Source organism: Babylonia areolata, chromosome 32 (genome assembly GCF_041734735.1).
Source record: "Babylonia areolata isolate BAREFJ2019XMU chromosome 32, ASM4173473v1, whole genome shotgun sequence".
NCBI lineage: Eukaryota > Metazoa > Mollusca > Gastropoda > Neogastropoda > Buccinidae > Babylonia > Babylonia areolata.
In genome coordinates this window covers 10925138-10940823 of record NC_134907.1, presented here as the reverse complement: position 1 = coordinate 10940823, position 15686 = coordinate 10925138, and the positions used below count along the sequence as shown (strand labels likewise).

The 15686-nt window shown below is 41.4% G+C and overlaps 1 protein-coding gene across 4 annotated transcripts in view; it reads right to left on the bottom strand.

The window, feature by feature from the left end:
* Positions 1-15686, bottom strand: part of LOC143276616 (chitin synthase chs-2-like) — a 150776-nt gene that overhangs the window by 58626 nt on the left and 76464 nt on the right. For 3 of the 4 annotated variants that reach the window (XM_076581225.1, XM_076581227.1, XM_076581228.1), the window contains 6 exons: positions 13872-14021; positions 6408-6522; positions 4746-5057; positions 3630-3823; positions 2207-2420; positions 940-1083 (listed from right to left, as the gene is read on the bottom strand). In XM_076581225.1, the coding sequence (XP_076437340.1) occupies positions 940-1083; positions 2207-2420; positions 3630-3823; positions 4746-5057; positions 6408-6522; positions 13872-14021 (1129 nt within the window). The remainder of the gene's footprint in view (positions 1-939; positions 1084-2206; positions 2421-3629; positions 3824-4745; positions 5058-6407; positions 6523-13871; positions 14022-15686) is intronic. The other variant, XM_076581226.1, reaches the window with a different exon arrangement.

Here is a 15686-nt window from a genome sequence, read left to right as displayed (position 1 = left end):
CCACAAGTCATGCTGCTTTTGCTGTTGCGAATGCTACATTTACTACTCCTACTCTTCATCACCATCAGCATCATCATCATCATCTACCCTCCCTCCTCCTCCTCCTCCTGCTCAGCATAATCAATTATCATTACAACGATAACAATAAACAAGCAAATCGCAGATCATAGCACTCATCATCATCATCATCATCATCATCCCCCTCCTCCTCATAGCACCACCACTACCACCACCATCATCATCATTATCATCATCATCATCATCATCATCGTCGTCGCCTCCATCAATCATTGTCACAACGATAACAATGAACAAGCAAATCGCAGATCATAGCACTCATCATCATCATCGTCATCATCCCCCTCCTCCTCATAGCACCACCACCACTATCATCATCATCATCATCATCATCATCATCGTCGTCGCCTCCATCAATCATTGTCACAACGATAACAATGAACAAGCAAATCGCAGATCATAGCACTCATCATCATCATCCTCCCTCTCCTCCTCCTCCTCCTCCTCCCCCTCCTCCTCATAGCACCACCACCACCACCACCACCATCATCATCATTATCATCATCATCATCATCGTCGCCTCCATCAATCATTGTCACAACGATAACAGTAAACAAGCAAAGCACTGATCATATCAGTTTTTCCTCCTCCCTCTCCCCCCCCCCCCGTCCTCCTCTTCATCATCATCATCATCATCATCATCATCATCAACCATCAACACAACGATAACAATGAATAAGCTAACCACAGATAATATCACATCCCCCTCATTCTCCCTCTCCTCCTCCTTAGCACCACCACAACCACCTCTATCACTACCACCATGATCACCATCGTCATCACCACCTTCATCAATCATCATCAACACAACAACGATAACGACGACAGTGAGCAAGCCAGCCGCAGTTCCACAGTACTCACCCAGATCCACGTCCCCAGTGAGGGGTTCCGGAAGCCCCCGAAGAGGACCTTGAGGACGCTGAGGAAGAAGGTCAGCATGTAAGGGATGCAGACGGCCACCATCATCAGAATGTAGTAAGCTGTGGACCTCGCCTTCGCCTGGGTCTGAGGTGGGGTTAGAAACACACATCATGTTCAAGGGCTGATAGAGCTGGAGAATTGGACACAGGCTGCAGTGACGAGATGACATTAATATAATATATATATATTAACAGCAAAGTGAGAGCTGTATTATCAATGGTTTCTCCAGTCAATGGGAAACCATTTACAGCTTAGTCTTTTGTGAAGAACTATGACTCTCAAACTAGGAAGCAAAATTGCACTGGCTCTTAGTGCTGCAGCCTTGTGGGCTAGCTGGCCTTTGGGAACCATCCCAACGCCGACTGTCCTAAAACCCTCTTGGCCGAGAGAGTGGGGATATACACTTGGACAAGACAATCTCCATTATAATCAAATTCTAGCCCAAATAGTCGGAACAGCAGTTGCCTCCTCTGCTGTTCTGATGGTCATAGTCGGACACGACTGACTATCACACACACACACACACACACACACACACACACACACACACACACATACACACACTATATATATATATATATATATATATATATATATATATATATACGTACACTTCTGTTCTGATGGTCATAGTCGGAGTGTATATATATATATACTTTTTTCCCACTTATTATTTTACTTTCTTGTTCATATGTCCCTAACACTAACAGTCTCTTCCACCCCCTTCCCTCACTCCTGCCCTCTCACCCCCTGCCCACCTTCCCTCACCCTTCCCTTTCAGAACCCTTTCTTTCCCTCATACATTCACACTGACAGTTCTACTCACACTGCTTTGTTTTTGGGGTCCTTTCCTGTGACTTCTCATCACTTTCCTTTCCTGAATTTACTCTCTCTCCCTCTCTGTCTGTGTCTTTCTGTCTGTCACTCACTGATTTCATTTGCCTGAAGAAGAGCTTGTGGCTCGATACATCGCCTCTTTTATCCCAAGTAAGTCGACTGTTACCAAGATTTTTTTTAGTCTATCCCCCACTGGCATTAATATAATAATAATAATAATAATAATAATAATAATAATAATAATAATGTATATTTACTTAGCGCCCTTTCTTTCTTTCTCTAAAGAGCTCAGGGCGCTTTACACGAAAGAAAAATATCACAAATTACATAAATCATTCTTGACCACTTTTTCTCAAACAAAACCACACACCTCGGTGAGGTCTTTCTTGGTGGTGGTGGTGGCGGTGGTGGTTTTCATGGCGGACACGACCACCATTAAGCTGACTCGCTGGGCCGTTGCGGTGACGAGGACGATGACGAAGATGAGGATGTAGGCGATGAACTTGAGGATCTTCATGGACGTCATTCGGTGGATGTCAGTCTTGTCCTTCTCTCGGGCCACGATGCGGAAGATGTCCCAGAAGCTGCAGGTGGTTTTGTTTGTTTGTTTGTTTGTTTGTTTGTTGTCGTTTTTGTTGTTTGAGTTGTTTTTTATGGGGTGGGGGTCACAAGAGGAGGATAGGGGTGGGGGAATAGAATTAGAAATGAAAAATCAAATCAAACAACGAAATCAAATACCAATTAAAATCAAATAACAGTTTTAGAAAATCAAATCAAATCAAACCAAAAACAAAAACAAATCAAAATTTAAATGAAATAATTTCAAAAAATCAGTTAAAATCAAATAGCAATTAATGAACCAAATACAATACCAACTCAAGTAAAAAAAAAAATCAAATCATCGAAGTACAATAAAGCAAAAGAAAAGAAAATGTAATAAGAAGCAATTTAAAAAACTGAAATAAAATAACCCCCAACAAAACCCAGTGAAACCAAAACAAATAGCAATGAAATCAAATGCAATATTCCTTAAAAAGTCAAATCCAATAGAATTTAAAAAAAAAATTCCATCCAAACAAATGAAAAAAATAAAATAATAAGTCAGCTTATTAAAACATAACGAAACTACACGAAAAAAAACCCCAAACAAATCAAGCCAAATTGAAAACTAAATACGAATAAAAACCAAATTAAATCAAGTATAAGAAAAACCCAACCCAACACAACCCAACACAACACTACCCAAGACAACCCAACTCAACCCAACACAACACTACCCAAGACAACCCAACCCAACCTAACACAACGCTACCCAAGTCAACCCAACCCAACCTAACACAACGCTACCCAAGTCAACCCAACCCAACCTAACACAACACTACCCAAGACAACCCAACCCAACCTAACACAACGCTACCCAAGTCAACCCAACCCAACCTAACACAATACGACCCAAGAAAACTCAACCCAACCCAACACAACACGACCCAAGACACCTCAACCCAACCCAACACAACACGACCCAAGACAACTCAACCCAACAGAACACAACACGACCCAAAACAACCCAACCCAACACAACCCCAACACAACCCAAACCAAACCAACCCAACCCAGCCCCAACCCCAACCCAACCCAGCCCCAACCCAACCTCAACCCCAACCCAAGACAACCCCAACCAACCCAAGCAAACCCCAACCCAAGACAACCCCAAACCCAACCCAAGACAACCCCAACCAACCCAAGCAAACCCCAACTCTCGGCCGCAACCTCAACTACACACTGATCCTCACTTGTATTTCGGTTCCTCTCTTGTGTTGCTGTTGCTGGTGCTGGTGCTGGTGCCGGGTTTGGCGTCTTCACCGGATCCCTCCTGGCTGTCAAAAGGGATGGCAGAGGCGTTGGAACAGGAGGTGGAGGAGGTGTAAGTATCGTCGACAGTTCTCATGGACGATGCTGGTGTGCCCTCCTCTATGACCACTGACAGCTGATTGGAAAAAAAAGTGCCAGAGAAGAGGGAGAATGAATGAATGAATTAATGAATGAATAGAGAAATAAAGGAAGGAAGGTATGGAAGAAGGAAGGAAGGCAGAGAAGAGGCACAATGAATGAATTAATGAATGAATAGAGAAATAAAGGAAGGAAGGTATGGAAGGAATGGAAGGAAGGAAGGAAGGAAGGAAGGAAGGAAAGAAAGAAGAGAGGAAGGAAGGAAGGGATAAGGGAAGGAAGGAGGGAATAAATGAATGAATGAATGAAGGAAGTAAGGAATGGATAAGAGTTAATGAATAAGAGAATGAAGAAATAAATGAATGAATGAGTGAAAGAAAGAAAGACTGATGCATGCATGGATAAATAAATGAATGGATAAAAGTGTGAACGAATGAGTGATACGATAGTGAATGAATGAAAGAAAGAAAGAATGATGGATGCAAGGAAGTAAGGAGGGAGGGAATGAATGAATGAATGAATGAATGAACGAATATAGTGAAGGAAGGAGGAAAGGATTACAGAAGGGAGAAGGGTGAAAGAAATGAGAGGCAGAAAGCACAAAGAAAGGAAGGAAGAAAGGAAGGAGGAAAGAAACAAAGAAAGAAAGAAAGAAAGGAAGAAAGGAAGGAAGAAAATAGACACGAAGGAAGGAGGTAAAAATGCAGAAAAGTGAAAGGAAGAAAAGAGGAACAAAAAAGAAAAAAAGAAAAAAAAGAACGAATGAGGCAAAATGGAATGTCCGTTCTTCCATCCATCCACCCATCCACCCATCCAACCACCCACCCACCTATCCATCCATCCATCCATCCACCCATCCACCCACCCACCCACCCATCCATCCATCCATCCACCCGCCAATGCATCCATTCATCCATCCACCCACCCACCCACCCACCCATCTGTCTCAAAGTTTTTACCTGATCCGGTTGTTGGTAAGGCTGCTTCTGGAAAGTCTGATCTGAGTCCTCCTCTTGGGCTTTCTTCCTCCTCGCTTCCTCTTCCGCCTTCCGCTTTCTCTCTTCCGCTTCCGCCTTTCTCTTTTCCGCTTCCGCCATTCTCTTGTCCGCGTCCGCGTTCCTCTTCTTCTCTTCCGCCTTCCTCTTCCTCTCTTCCTCTTCCGCCTTCCTCTTCCTCTCTACCTCTTCCGCCTTCCTCTTCCTCTCCTCTTCTTCCTTGAGTTTCTTCAGTTCCTTGTCTAGCTTGACGGCCGCTTTGTCTTTGAGGAACACCTGTTGAGGTATCGAGAGAGTTCGTGTGTGTGTGTGTGTGTGTGTGTGTGTGTGTGTGTGTGTGTGTGTGTGTGTGTGTGTGTATTGGGAGGGGGTGGAGGGGAGGGGGGATGGTGAATGGCATGACGACTAGAATGATGAGAATGATGATGAGAGTGACGATGATGGTGAGAATGACAACGACGACAAGACCAACAGCTGCAGCAGCAGCAGCAGTAGCAACAACATCAATAATCATCATCATCGTCATCATCATCGTCTTAGTCGTCAAAATCATCATCATCATTCCCATCATCGTCGTCGTCGCCATCATCATCATCATCATCACCATTCTCAACATTATCATCGTCGTCATCATCATGATTATGACCATCGTTGTCGTCGTCATCACCATCATCAGCATCATCATCATTTATCATCGTCGTTGTCGCCATTATCGTCATAATCATCATAATCATCATCATCGTCGTCATGGTCATCGTCAGCATCGTAATTTTTATCATTATCATCATCGTCGTCATCATAATAATCATCATTTTTCTCATCATAGTTGTCACCATCATCGTCATCAGCATCATCATCATTCTCATCATCCTTATCATCATCGTCGTCGTCGCCGTCATCATCCCAATCTTTATCATCACGAGCAACATCATCATCACCATAGTCATCATCATCTTTCTCATCATTATCATCATGATCATCATCATCACTATCTTCATCATCATCATTTTCATTATCGTCGTCATAATAATAACCATCATTATTCTTGTCGTCGTCAGCATCATCATCATTATCATTAACATCATCGTCGCCAACACCATCATCACCATCATTCTCATCATCGTAATTATCATCATCGTCGTCATCATAATGATCATCATCATTATTCTCATCCTCGTTATCAGCATCGTCGTCATTATCAACATCATCGTCAATATTCTCATGATCATCATCGTTGTCATCATCATCATCATCATAATCATCGTCGTTGCCGTCTTCGTCATCGTCATCATCATCGTCGTCGTCGTCGTCATCATCATCATCATAATCAGCAGCAGCAGCAGCAACAGCATCATCATCGTCGTCGTCGTTATCATCATCATCATCATCATCATCATCGTCGTCGTCGTCGTCGTCATCATCATCATAATCAGCAGCAGCAGCAACAGCATCATCATCGTCGTCGTCGTTATCATCATCATCATCATCATCATCATCGTCGTCGTCGTCGTCGTTATCATCATCATCATCATCGTCGTCGTCGTCGTCGTCGTTATCATCATCATCATCATCGTCGTCGTCGTCGTTATCATCATCACCATGGTAGAGGAGGTGGCCCTGACTCACTATCGTGGTGCCGGTCCTGTACTGGTCCTGGGTGGCCCCCACCCGCCTCATGATGAGCGCCACAGCCTCCTTCTTCTCCGCCGTCTTCTTGGACTCCTCCGACAGGTGGCAGTACCTGACACGTATGTATGTATGATAGTCAGGTGTGTTGGACTATGACCGTCACAACAGCAGAGGATGTCAGTACCTGACATGTATGGCATGTATGATAGTCAGGTGTGTTGGACTATGACCGTCACAACAGCAGAGGATGTCAGTACCTGACATGTATGGCATGTATGATAGTCAATAGTGTTGGACTATGACCGTCACAACAGCAGAGGATGTCAGAACCTAACATGTATGTATGTATGATAGTCAGTAGTTTTGGACTATGACCGTCACAACAGCAGAGGATGTCAGTACCTTACACGTATGATTGATTGACTGATTGATTGATATGGATAATTATACATAACGTCTATCCTCGTTCGGAGACTAAGCTCTAAGCGCTTTACAAATACGGGGTCATTTGCACAACAGGCTGCCAACCTGGGTAGAGCCGACTGACGGCTGCCACTGGGCGCTCATCATTCGTTTCCTGTGTCATTCAATCAGATTTCAGGCATGCACACATGCACACTCAGACAAACATGTAACGTTTCACATTTTACGTGCATGACCGTTTTGTTTATTCTACCCCGCCATGTAGGCAGCCATACTCTGTTTTCGGAGGTGTGCATGCTGGGTATGTTCTTGTTTCCATTACCCACCGAACGCTGACATGGATTACAGGATCTTTAACATGCGTATTTGATCTTCTGCGTGCATATACACACGAAGGGGGTTCAGGCACTGACAGGTCTGCACATACGTTGACCTGGGAGATCGGAAAAATCTCCACCCTTTACCCACCGAGCGCCACTAAGAATCGAACCCGGGACCCTCAGATTGGAAGTCCAATGCTTTAACTATTCGGCTATTGCCCCCGTATGTATGTATGAATGACAGTCAGTCGTGTCCGATGATGACCTTCAGAACAGCAGAGGGGGTAACTGCTGTCCCGACTTTCTGGGCTAGAATTTGATTATAGTGGAGAGTGTCTTGCTCCAAGTTACACACCCCCAATCTCTCGGCCAAGAGGGTTTTAGGACAGTCGGCGTTGGGGTGGATGGTCCCCAAAGGCCAACTAGTCCCCCCCAAGGCTGCAGCACTAAGAGCCAGTGCAATTTTTTTTTCTCTTTGTTTGAGAGTCATAGTCCTTTCACAAAAAAGATTTAGCTGTAAATTAATGACTTCCCGTTGACAAATATCCCAAGATGGAGAGGGTTGAGACTGAGCGACAACATGAGAGAGACGAGGAACAGGCAGAGATGGAGAGAACAGGTTGTCAGATCATCAGCAATGCCCCCTGCGGCCTTGAGACTACAGGATAGCAGAAGAAGGAGGAGGAGAAGGAGGAGGAGGAGGAGGAGGAGAAGGAGGAAGAGGAGGAAGAAGAGGAGGAGGAGAAGGAGGAGGAGGAGGAGGACGACAAGAGCAAGGACAAGAGTAAGAACGCGAGCAAATGTTTTAACTCTCTCCATACGAACGGCGAAAGAGACGACGTTAACAGCGTTTCACCCCAATTACCATCATCAAAATATTACAAGCGGAAGGCTCTTATACTGAAGAGGTGAATGTGGACAAAGAATACCACAATTCTGACGACGGAAGCTAAAGGTTGGTCATTCAGACACCCACTGGACATCCGAGGGGTCTGTGTAGAGGAGAAGAGAGGACTGGCCGTACTGAGTGAGTTAAGGCCATTATCATGCCTCTCTCTCTCTCTCTCTCTCTCTCTCTCGGGGGAGTGAACTGAGACGATACGAGTGCAGGTCGCACTTTTCCACCTCTGCAAAGTTTCTGTCAGTACCGGAGACTGCAGTAGTTCTATGCGTCGTCATCATGTCAGTAGTCTTGTGAACTGTCATGCCTTCAGCACCTCTAGTTTTCAGGGCTTCCTGTGGCTGTTTTCAGCCAGTATTTCAATTGTTTATGGAGAAGAGAGCAAAAGAAAAGGCAGCGATGCGCATCGCCATGTTGACACCGCGCTGTAGAATAGACGGTGTCACGTTAGGATTGCTCCTGACGCTGATGTTTTGGGGGAGTTTATTGTTGAGGTGCGGCGATGTGGAGCAGAACCCCGGGCCTGGACCTTCCAGATCGGAGAGCCTGAGGCAGAGCAGACTGACCAGCGGGGGACGGAGAGCCAGCACGGACAGACCGGGCAGTGCGTCGGACAGCAGCCAGTCGACACCCCCTTCTTCCCAGGAACCGCCCACCCTGACCGACATCATGGCCATGTTGCAGTCGATGAACGGTACCATGAACACGAGGTTTGGTGACGTGGACAGACGTATGGACACTATTGGGGAACAGTTTGGTGCACTGCGGGAGGAGGTGGTGGGGCTGAGGGAGGAGGTGAGTGTTCTGCGACAACAAAACCAGGAGCTGACAAAGACGAACAATGATCTGATGAAAAGAGTTGACTCACTGGAAAAGAAGACGGATGACTTAGAAGGAAGATCTAAACGTAACAATCTGATCTTTTACGGCATAGAGCGACGAACATCTGACGGTTATGAAGATTGTGAGGGCATTGTACAAGACCTTTTGACAGACACACTGGACATGACAAAGGACATAGAGTTTGACCGGGTGCATCGGCTTGGCGGAAAACCAGACTCTCCTATTATTGCCAGATGTTTATTGTACAAAGATAAGGTGCTAATCCTGAAAGAAAAACGTAAGTTGAAAGGCACTAATATTTTCATTGGAGAAGATTTCTCCTCGCGTGTCCGTGAAATCCGTCGCAAATTGTCGCCACACTTAAAGAAAGCAAGAAGTAATGGTCAGAAATCATTTATGGTCTTTGACCATCTAATCATTGATGGCAAAAAGTTTTGTCTTGACGAGCATGATCAGCTCAAAGAAGTGAAATAGGTATTCGGCCGGCCTTTTTCTAGGCACCGCATTCATCCACAGAATCTTGGCACTTCTTTGAGGGGCCACAAAAGTGACACGGCACCGCTGGAGTGTCACTTTGAAATGAACGCACGTGCATGCACGGCTTCTGTTCAAGGCAGTGGATTTGGGGTGTCGACTCCCGTTGAGCACGTGGAGTTTAATGTAGTGGAGCGTGACACAGAAGTTGACAGCCAGCGTCTGTCATGTCACAATGTGAGATCCCAGTCAGATGATGTGTCAGATTGTGTAAATGAGGATTTGTGCAATGATGATTTGTCGGCGCTTGTAAATAAACGATTCTTTTCATTTTTATTATGGAATGTCAATGGTTTGTTCTCTAAAATCAGAGATTGTGATTTTCTTTCATTTATTTGTACATTTGACTTCGTATGTTTAGTTGAAACCTTTATGGATAACTGTGACTCCGACATATTTGTCGGCTACAAAGTTTTTTGTAAATCTGCAATCAAACTTTCAAAACAAGGAAGACGTTCTGGTGGTGTTTTGTGTTTAGTAAGAAATAGATTTGTTCAATTTATAAAAGTACTTGACGTTGAATATACTAATTTTTGTATGATTCTTATTGACAAAAAGTTGTTTGGAACACCTAAAGATGTACTTTATGTTTGCGCTTACATTCCACCAGAAGGGTCTCCTTTTTATACCTATTTTGACTATGATAATGGTATACATTTACTTGAAGAATGTTTGACTGATATTTTGTTGAAATATGATGCATATATTGTTCTTTGTGGAGATCTGAATAGCAGGACATCAAACATTTCTCATGATTATTTAGAAACTTCTGTCCTTGACGTGCAACATAAGAGTCAATCGCTTAATGCTAAACGCTCTTCGGAAGACCGTACTCTGAATAATTATGGGAAAGAACTGCTCAGCATGTGCACTACTTTAAGTTTAACTATTTTGAATGGAATATGTAATGGCGACCTTGAAGGTCGCTCCACATATATTTCTGATACAAGGAGTAGTGTTGTTGATTACTTTATTTTTTCAAACGAGCTTTTTTCCATTGTGTGTGATGCATGTATGCTGAATGTTTGCGAACGGATAGATTCTGATCATATGCCTGTTACTGCAAGTGTTACTTTTCCTAATGAAAATATATGTGATACAGTATGTAGTCGTCAAATTTTGGAGAAGTTTGTATGGAATGATAACAATGCTCATATATTTAATGATCTTCTACGCACAGAAGGAATAAGTACTGAAATTGATAAGGCGATAGATTTAATTGATGTTGATGTTAACGAAGCTCTTGTTAAGTTTAATGAATGTATGAGAGAATGTGCTGACTGCATGAAGAAACGTATCTATATTGGTAATAACAGAAAGTTTGATGATTGGTTCGATCAAGAGTGTAAGATTGAAAAAAGAAAAGTAAGAAGACTATTAGCGAAATGCAGACGTTCTTTGGATGGGAATGTTTGCCATGAATATAATCAGGTCAAACGTGAATACAAAAAAATGTTGAAAAGAAAAAAGAAACAGTTTAACGATGCATTGTTAGATCAACTTGTCACATCTATACAGAACCAGAAAGAGTTCTGGGAAGCTGTTCACAAAACCCCATTTAAAAGAAAACAACCAAGAAATGACATCAGTATCGACACATGGTTTCGTCACTTTAAATCATTGTTAGAAAAAGATACAGCTAGTGGTAATGTAAATGGGGATGTTCAGTATGTTGAGTCTAATGACTATATGAACCGTCCAATTTCTAGAGAGGAAGTATTATATTCAATGAGGAAACTGAAAAATCGTAAAGCTGCTGGGCCGGATAGTATTATTGGTGAAATGTATAAGAATTCAAATGACCATGTTATACAGTTTTTTGTTAAATTATTTAATATACTATTTGACAAGGGTATCTTTCCTCAAAGCTGGACAGAATCAGTTATTTTACCTCTTTTAAAGAAAGGAGATGTCAACAATCCAAATAACTATAGGGGCATTTGTCTTAGTGATATAAGTAGCAAAATGTTTAGTACAATATTAAATAATAGAATACAAGAATGGGTACAAGAAAATGACATTACCAGAGACCACCAAGCTGGCTTTAAGAAAGGATATTCAACAATAGATCATATGTTTGCTCTTTTGGCACTGGTACAAAAGCAATTTTCTAATAATCGTAAACTTTATGTAGCCTTCATTGATTTCGAGAAAGCCTTCGACTCCATAAACAGACATCTGCTATGGCCAATATTGTTGAAAAATGGTATAAGAGGTAAATTGTATAAGTGTATTCGAAGTATTTATGATACCGTAAAATGTAGAGTTAGATGTGGTGCACAGTTGACAGATTATATAGCCTGTACAGCTGGAGTAAAACAAGGTGATGTGTGCAGTCCAGTGTTGTTCTCCCTTTTCATAAATGAACTGGCCATTGATGTTATTAATAACGGAAGACATGGTGCCACTTTTTCTTTTGATGCATTTGAATTATTTATCTTGTTATTAGCAGATGACGTTGTACTTTTGTCAGAAACTATTGTTGGTCTACAGACTCAGCTGAATAACTTACAACGTGCAGCAAGTTCCCTTCAACTGAAAGTCAACATGTGTAAGAGTAATATCATTGTATTTAGAAAGGGGGGATATTTAGGTTCTCGGGAAAGATAGTTTTATGATAGCATTACAATGCCTGTTGTCAATGTTTATAAATATTTGGGGATAAATTTTACTACACGTTTGAGCTTTGTTTCTGCTTGTAAAGATCTTGCTAGCAGGGCCAAAAATGTCTTATTGTGTGTTATAAAAAGATTATCTTCGTTAAATAACACTTCTCTACAATTGTTTTTGAAAATTTTTGATGCTCAGGTACAACCCGTCATGCAATATGGTTCTGAATTATGGGGTCTGCATAAAGCCGCGTTGGAATGTGAATCTGTGCACTTGTTTGCGTTGAAGAAATTTCTAGGCGTAGATCTGCGTACACCTAATGATCTTGTTTATGGTGAAACAAATAGACATCCGATATATATTAACTCTGCTATACAGTGTATACGTTATTGGCTTAAGTTGTTACAAATGGAAGATTATAGAATACCTTATAGAGCTTACAAAATGTTGTATGAGTTAGATATTAGGGGAAAGAGAAATTGGGTCACAGATGTACGTATTTGTTTATTTAGATATGGATTTGGTGATGTATGGTTGAATCAAGGTGTTGGTAGTATAAATCAGTTTGTAAGACTTTTCCGGCAACGCTTGATTGATTGTAGATGGCAGGACTGGAATTACCATATTCAAAACAGTGAAAGATTTAGCTTCTATAGAACTTTTGGACATACGCATGATGTTAAACAGTACTTGGTATGTAACATGGACATGTATTTGAAGTATGTAACAACAAGATTTAGGTTAGGCGTGTCAGACTTAGTTACACATTACTATAGATACAGAGATTTTACTGACAATGATTTAATTTGCCCACTATGTAAAGAAGACAAAGAAGACGAGGTACATTTTGTTTTTCGTCGTCTAGCTCTTTGTAGAATTAGAGAAAAATATATACCACCTAAGTACTATCGACAGCCATGTTTATTCAAACTGAGTTTATTATTGTCATCCACGAGACATGCTGATATATGGAATCTGGCACTGTTTTTACACCAGGCATTTAAATTTCGGGATATCGTGACATCTTAAGATATTGTACTTCATTGCAGCGTTAATGTAATATGTGTACTTATTATGGTTGGTTATATATTTTCATTTTGTTTGTTATTACTTATATTGTCACTTACCCCTTCATAAGGGGCCTAGGCCTATTAATGAATAAATAATCTGAATCTGAATCTGAATCTGAATCTCTCTCTCTCTCTCTCTCTCTCTCTCTCTCTCTCTGCGTATGTGTGTGTGTGTGTGTGTGTGTGTGTGTGTGTGTGTGTGTGTGTGTGTGTATGTGTGATTGACTGAAATGTAAAAGTAAAAGTAAATATAAAACATATATATCTATAAAGTAAAACGCATAAACCTCAAAACAAAATAACCAAATAAACTAAAGCTCAACAAAACAACAAAACTGCAACCACAAGCACAAACCACACACACACAGACACACACACACACACACACACACACACACACACACACACACACACACACACAACAACAACAACAACAACAACAACAACAACAACAAAGAAATCTTCTTCTTCTTCTGTGTTCGTGGGCTGCAACTCCCACGTTCACTCGTATGAACACGAGTGGGCTTTTACGTGAATGACCGTTTTTATCCCGCCATGTAGGCAGCCTTTCTCCGCTTTCGGGTTGGGGGGGGGGGGGGGCAACAAATAAATTTTTAAAAAAATAAGAAAAACAAGCAAACAATCAGAACATAATAAATACAATGAAACAACCGAATAAATGAATAAACAAACAAACAAACAAACAGCTAAACTAAATCAATCTAAACTAAAAAAAAAAAAAAAAAATCACACCACGCACTTCCGGATGAAGGCGTTGCACTGTATTCGCACAGGGTACCAGACACGCCTTATGCGCGCAATCTCCGTGACCCCGTTGTAGCGAAGCTGCAGTTGGACCTTCTTGTCTTCGAATCTGTCTGGTGCCTGAAGGTCGTTGGGCTTGATGCATCTGTGGACATGTTGGAATGAATAAATAAAGAGGCCAGGAGATAATGATGATGATGATGATGATGATGATGATGATGATGATGATGATGATGATGATGATGATGATGATGATGATGATGATAATAATAATAATAATAATAATACCGATTATTATTATGCTGCTGCTGCTGCTGCTGCTGCTGATGATGATGATGATAATAAATATAATAATAACGATGATGATGATGATGATAATAAATATAATTATAACGATGATAATGATGATGATGATGATAATAATAATAATAATAATAATAATAATAATAATAATAATAATAATAATAATAATAATAATAATAATAATAATAATAATAATAATAATAACGATGATGATGATGATGATGGTATTAATAATAATAATAATAATAATAATAATAATAATAATGATGATGATGATGATGATAACGATGATAATAATAATAATTTGTATTTGTATTTCACTTTTTATCACAACAGATTTCTCTGTGTGAAATTCGGGCTGCTCTCCCCAGGGAAAGCGCGTCGCTACACTACAGCGCCACCCTTTTTATTTATTTATTTTATTTATTTTATTATTTTTTTTTCCCCTGCGTGCAGTTTTATTTGTTTTTCCTATCGAAGTGGATTTTTCTACAGAATTTTGCCATTTTGCAGGAACAACCCTTTTGTTGCCGTGGGTTCTTTTACATGTGCTAAGTGCATGCTGCACACGGGACATCGGTTTATCGCCTCATCCGAATGACTAGTAATAATAATAATAATAATAATATTGATAATATTCATATAGCGCTGAATCTTGTGCAGAGACAAATCAATGCGCTTTCACACCAGTCATTCACATGCATGCTTAACTCTAAAACTCTAGTCAGGCCTTGAGTGCATGCATATAATAAAAAAAAAAATAATAATAATAATTATATTTGTGCGCCTATCAGAGTGGATTTCTTTTCACATAGTTTTTTTTTTTTTTTCCAGAGGACAACACTCTCGTTGCCACGGGTTCTTTTTTCAGTGCGCAAAGTGCGTGCTGCACATAGCGGGACCTCGGTTTATCGTCTCATCCGAAAGACTAGACGCTCAGTTTGATTTTCCAAGTCAAACTTGGGAGAAAGGGCGAGAGAGAGGGGATCGAACCCACACCTTCACGGACTCTCTGTATTTGGCAGCTGAGCGTCTTAACCACTCTGCCATCGTCCTCCCGAAACTGAAACTGAAACTGAAACTGAGGCCAGGAGAACAAAAATAATGATAAACAAATTGTAGTTTCAGTTTCAGTTTCAGTAGCTCAAGGAGGCGTCACTGCGTTCGCGGAAAAATCCATATACGCTACACCACATCTGCCAAGCAGATGCCTGGCCAGCAGCGTAACCCAACGCGCTTAGTCAGGCCTTGAGAAAAAAAAATTGTAAAGACTGGTAACTCTCTCCATTAACTCTCTCCATACGAACGGCGAAAGAGACGACGTTAACAGCGTTTCACCCCACTTACCATCATCAAAATATTGCAAGCGGAAGGCTCTTATACTGGAGAGGTGAATGTTGACAAAGAATACCACAATTCTGACGACGGAAGCTAAAGGTTGGGTCATTCAGACACCCACTGGACATCCGAGGGGTCTGAGTAGAGGAGAAGAGAGGACTGGCCGTAC